Source organism: Oryzias melastigma, linkage group LG18 (assembly GCF_002922805.2).
Source record: "Oryzias melastigma strain HK-1 linkage group LG18, ASM292280v2, whole genome shotgun sequence".
NCBI lineage: Eukaryota > Metazoa > Chordata > Actinopteri > Beloniformes > Adrianichthyidae > Oryzias > Oryzias melastigma.
Genome location: NC_050529.1, coordinates 18,602,289 through 18,608,236, shown reverse-complemented (window position 1 = coordinate 18,608,236; position 5,948 = coordinate 18,602,289). Strand labels below are relative to the sequence as shown.

At 34.3% G+C, this 5,948-nt stretch overlaps 1 protein-coding gene across 1 annotated transcript in view; it reads right to left on the bottom strand.

The window, feature by feature from the left end:
- Nucleotides 1–5,948, bottom strand: part of zgc:92429 (uncharacterized protein LOC445063 homolog) — a 14,617-nt gene that overhangs the window by 5,562 nt on the left and 3,107 nt on the right. The window contains exons 4-8 of the mRNA XM_024288148.2: nucleotides 5,271–5,425; nucleotides 4,805–4,908; nucleotides 3,586–3,638; nucleotides 1,664–1,734; nucleotides 461–563 (exon numbers count right to left, since the gene is read on the bottom strand). Coding sequence (XP_024143916.1) covers nucleotides 461–563; nucleotides 1,664–1,734; nucleotides 3,586–3,638; nucleotides 4,805–4,908; nucleotides 5,271–5,425 — 486 coding nt within the window. The remainder of the gene's footprint in view (nucleotides 1–460; nucleotides 564–1,663; nucleotides 1,735–3,585; nucleotides 3,639–4,804; nucleotides 4,909–5,270; nucleotides 5,426–5,948) is intronic.

Here is a 5,948-nt window from a genome sequence, read left to right as displayed (position 1 = left end):
AAAAAAAAAAAAAATTCTTTTGAAAAACCAGCATTTTGTGACATAAAAATACACCAGGCGAGCCACAAGCTCCCAGCAATGGGGAGGGCGGTCCCGCCCACAACTCAGAGATGAATTTTTAATGAGCTCCTCCCACTCTGCAGAAACTATGTCCTAGAAAACAACACAGGACTTTTGATTTTAGCTAAAAATCATGGGGAACGCTTTGAAAATAGATCAAAAGAGGATCAAAGTGTGACTTTAAAAAGATTTATTCACATGATTAACAGGACAATTATGTGTGAATTCCCTGTGAGTTAAGAGAACATAAACCCATGCCCACCAGACAACCACAATAAGTAGGTCATTTCTAAGACATCCTGTCTGCCCTTTTGATTTGTTCCCCTCTAGAGTCTCTAAGGCAGCTGCTCAGGATCTCCCGTCTGTCTGTCACTGGTGGGGTCTGCCTTCATGCACATACCTGCTTTGGAACCCAGCGGTGTTTCCCCGTGGTGCAGCCTTTCTGGTCCAGGAAAGCATTGAAGTCTGTCGTTCTTATGCAGCAGCAGCTCCAGTATTTATATCTATGTATTACAGAAAGGGATTGAAATCATCTCTGACACCCGTGTGTTAGTATTCTTGGGAAAACTATAAATAATATTAAATACAGGTTATGTGTCTTTCTTTAAATACATTGCAAATCCAGAATTCCATTTTTTTGCTCTAACATTCCTTTTCCTATACGTGGAATCGGCCTAATACTGGATTCAAACCAGAATCGTGCAGTTATAGAAGATAATTGATGATCTAATAGCTTAGGTTTCTGCTTTATGCTACTTTTACAATCAAAAGATCACATTCAAACAACCGCCTCCTATTAGAAGTCTGTGTAAACGCGTGTAAATTTACATTTCCAGTGTCGGTGCTCAAGTTTTTAAGTCAGTCTTTGGGCTCAACGTACAAAACGTTCTGCAATTGAAAATGCATTTAAAGTTAAAACAGTTGAATTCGACCAATCAGTGACTCTGATGGCTGTCATGGAGGATACACTGTAAAAAAATGAAGCGTTGGATCAATTAACAAAAGTTCTGTTACATTTAAGATTATTCGTCACCTTTAAATTAAAATTTTTGAGTTTTACTCAGCTTAGAAAATGGATTAAAACTAATATTTTTAACAAATTACAGATTTTTGTTAATTGATCCAACATTTCACTTTTTACAGTGTATGTTAATAATTGTGTTTTGGTTTTAAAATAGGTATTAATTAATTTGTACATTTATTTTTATGAGAAACTATTGGCTAAATTTTACAGTTTTTTAATATATACACATACTTATATTATTTAAATATTATATTATTTATTCTCTTATCTGATTTGAGATCTTGTTTATGCTGCTTTGTTCTGAGCCATTTTTGTTAAAAATTATATTTTTGAGATATTCATGCTATATTGTTGAAATATTTTTTCAATTAAAAAAATGTGGTTTGTGTATTATATGACACAAAGTCTTTCATATATCGGAACAGAACTTTGTAATAAAAAGCCTCAAGCAAAAATTGTAAGATTTGCACCAAGCCTCTTCCAAGAGTTTCTGTGATTTAATATCGGGTATCGACGGTCCACTGAATGCTAAAAGCGCGCTCAAGAACAATTACGTAGGCAAAGAAAGATGCATCTCACCCCTCATGGAAGACGGGACCTCCAGGGTGGTGGGTGCACACCTCCAAGTCCGTCTCTGGGCCTTGATAGATCTAAACACAAGATGACGATGCTCACAGTTCCATCATCGAGATACTAAGACAAAATACTACAGTTATTTAGAAGCTTCTAGAAGCTGATCACAGTTTTAACCCTTTAACTAACCAAATGGTAGAACACTTTAGAAAACGTACTTTTAAAAACATCAATTGTGAGTATAGCTGCCACAAATTAGGATTATTATAGTCGACTAATTGGCAATTGATCACTGCTGACTTACCTACCTCTACATTTGATACACTGAGATTATTTTATGTGACGCTGGTGTCTTTTATTTTGAAAGGACGTCATATAGTAAACTTCAAAGGTTGAAAGAGTTGTCAGATTTTGTAGGCACCAATTACATTTTTTAGGGCACAAATTATTATATTGTGGGAACAAATTAAATGTTTTGTATGAATAGATTTTATATTTCTGGGAAATATTAGCATTTTGTGGCACAAATTGGTATTTTCTATCCACAAATGAGTGTTTTGTGAACATAAATTAGTATGTGGACATGAATAAGTATTTTTAGGGCAAAAAATATATATATTTTGTAGAAAAACTCATTGTTTGTGGGAAGAAAATTTGAATTTTGTGGGAAGAAATTTGTATTTTCTATACACAAAGTTGCATTTTTTAATATACAAATAAGCATTTTGTGGGCAGAAATTGTCATTTTTTTGGTTGCATCACTTTGTTTTTTCCTATCCAGAAATTAACGTTTCATGAACATAAATTAGTATCATGTGGACACAAATAAATATTTTGTGGGCAAAAAAAAAAAAAAAAGTATTTTGTAGAAAAAAACCAATTTGTGGGAAAAAAGGTGAATTTTGTGGGTACAAATTGTTTTTTTCTATGCACAAAGTTGTATTTTTCGTTTTGTGGGCAAAAAGTTAGTACTTTGTAGAAAAAAGTGGGAAATAATAGTGTTTTATGAGGAAAAATGTGTATTTTGGGGATAAATACTACTTTGTCTTTCTGCAGATTATGCAATAAGCACCAGAAAAAAGACATTTTTTAAATTGATTTAGGTTTGATGGGTAGTTAAGGACAAAAAGCTGATAGTTGGAAAAACTGTCGAGAAAAAGTGACAAGGGCAGATAGATGATGTTTTTGTGTTGCTCCAGTAGATGGAGCTCTTAATAAACTTTGCTGGAAGCAGAAGACTGATGGACTTTATTAAGGCCCAGAAATAATGATGGGACCTGAACCAAACCTTCTGCTACATTATTAAAGAGGATTGTTGAGGTTCTCACAGGGATTTCAAGTGGGTGTGACAAAAAAAGGGTTTTAGCTATATTGTGACAATAAGAAAAATGTTTATTTCATCACAAAAAAGCACCTAATTTGCACATTTAGGCCGTCATAGAAATGGCAAAAGCTTAGTTTTGTCTGTGTGTGTTTTTCCATGGCATTAAATTGTTTCTCAGCTATACAAGTGTATCTTTGGACCCATGTTGCCCCAACAACAAAGCATATTTTAATTATTTCAAACTGGAAAATAAAGTTTGGATTCAGGACTTTTACAGTTCTGATGATTGAGTCAAGTTTGCTTTTATTCCTGAAATAGATTGTAAGAACATTTTTCAAGTAAAAGTTCAAGAATAGAGCTTAATTAGGTGGTAGGAAAGCAAGAATTAGTGTCAATACCTACAGAAAAAATATGTTTACGAAACATAATTTGCTGCTGACGTTTACATTAAATTATTAAAATGCATTTATGATCTATATCATAAGGAATCTACCTTGGTTGAACGTTTTTGCCTGTTGTGTGGCGCTTTGAAAGAACCAAAGATGTGAACTACTAAATAAATAATAAATGAGTGTAATTGCAAATATAAGGACCAAATACTCACCGTTTTACAGCCGGCGTTTTTGCAGCGGGTGCCATGCATGACGGTCTGACTCTCTGTTAGAGAAGACAATCAGTCACTGTTCAGATATTTCAGTTTTCAGCCATAAAACCAGAACATTAAACTATAATTAAACGCGGTAAATCAGATCTCGCGGACCTTTTAACTTATGTCCTTTAAAGCAGTTATTGGCCTTTTAATCTGAATCACACATTGTAATAAATTTATGAATCGTAACGATTAAATGAATTGCAATAAGCTAGTAAAAGGAATGCACAGAAGAAAACCGGCAAAAAGGCTAAACAGAGATTGAATTGGAACAAAAACCTTTAATAATCTTAGTTCAGTTTGTCACTTTCATAAAGATAATTAATTTGAGAGACAGGTTTTTATTTTTATTTGTTTTTTATATAACGAGGGAAAATGGATTTGTACATTTTACTTGTTTCTTTTATTTGATGTTTAATAATTGGATATAAAAGTGACAAAATTAAAATAAATATTTTCATGTATTTATTATATATAGCATCAAAAGGATTTTTGTCAGCTTACTTAAGAAAACAACGACTAGCTAATTATTATTTAGTTATTAAGTTCCTTATATAGTTGCCTGAGAGTCATGAGTTACCATTGACTGTATATGAGAACTGGTCATAGCGAGTGTGACATCACCCGAAGAAAACTATGAACTTCTGGATCCAACCAGTTCACTTTTTAAAATTTTTTTATTTTTTGTTGTATGGACGCTACCATTTGGGAGCCAGATAATGTCAGTAAGCAGCGATTGGTCCAAAACGGTCTGACTCATCGTTTCTATGGCAACCTCTCTGGCCAATCAGGAGTGAGCTTGTTGGAAGTCCACTCCCCTACCACTTAAAGTTAGCAAATATCTGACAAATATTTTGAATGTTGAACGTGAAACCTCATTATTTTTTGAGGCAGTTTATTTTAAGTTATAATGTTGGAGACATTATATATATATATATATGAGCAATTAGGATTACCAAGAAAAAAAGAACCAGAGCAAGAATGGTTATTCGCGTTTCTTCATTCGCGGTTTCAGGTATTTGCGGAATTTTGCATCTCCGCTCCCAGACATGAGGGTCTCACCCAGTCCAGTTCTCATGTACAGTCAATAAAGACACAGGAATTTCCCTGCTTCAAATGAAATTGAAAGTCTGAAAGTCTTAGTAAAAAAAAAAAAAAAAAAAAATTAGCTGACCTTTGGTCCCGCTGCTGGAGGTCTTGTTGATGTCCAGTTTTGCCAGAACCTGAACCAGAGACGCCGACACTTTGTGGGGCAGCTTGGTCATGGGCTCATCTGAACTGTACATAAAGTACACACATATTATTGATAAACCATAGCCTTAAATATAGGAATGAACAAACATGTTTCTCTCTAAACCGGTTCTGCAGAACCATTAAGGAACATAAAAGTGCTTTATAGATCAAAAATTCAGTGCTAATTAAATCAAAATTATTGAAACTACTAAATATGATCAATGAACAAATAAATGAAACTCAGAATTAAATAACTACATTGTTCACTTGAGTGAGGCAGCAGCTGGCCTTTCTATGAACTATGCGACTACACTGCAAAATTACAAATTCAGCTTTAAAAAAAGCATGTATTAGAGAAGAAAAGCTAGGAAACATATGGAAGTTTAGTGGGAATCATAATCAAACACCTGGGTCTCTCCTTCTGCAACATCTCAGCAGATTTGGGGCCCTGGTAGATGATCTCTTGGCAGTTGGCGTTCTTGCTCTCGCCCTTATCCGTCGACACCTCCGGCCTCAGAGGCTCCTGAGGCTTCACGTTGCTGTGGCGACCGCGGGTGCAGCCCTGCATTCAAACCACCAGGGGTCACGTCATATTAGAATGCAATTTTCTCCTGCTCATTGAAATGTGCTGAAGGTGCATCCCCTCCTCCTGAAATATTAACCGATGCAGGTCGAGGCAAAACATTCTCCAGGACAATCAGACAGAGATGCTGTCGACACTTGAAGACGTGCAATGTAAGCAGTTTAAAATAAAGTTACTTACTGCTATCTTAATGTTAATTTTGTCAGGGGACTCTTACTTTTGTAAAATGTAAATTTATTTGACTTCAAGTGAATTTCAATTAACAAAAAATAACTCAAAATGATCTGATTTTTAAAAGAAGGTGATATTTCTTGCTTTTCTTCTATACTTTATATACATCAATTAATTAACAGAAAATGTAAATTATTTGGAAATAAGTTGTTTTTAAAGCAAGAAAATGCATTAGATGATTTGGTAAATTTTTGCTTACAACAATAATAGTTTAAGGCATGAATGTTCAGTATATAAAACACCTTATTTACCCACTGTCTCAAATTTGATC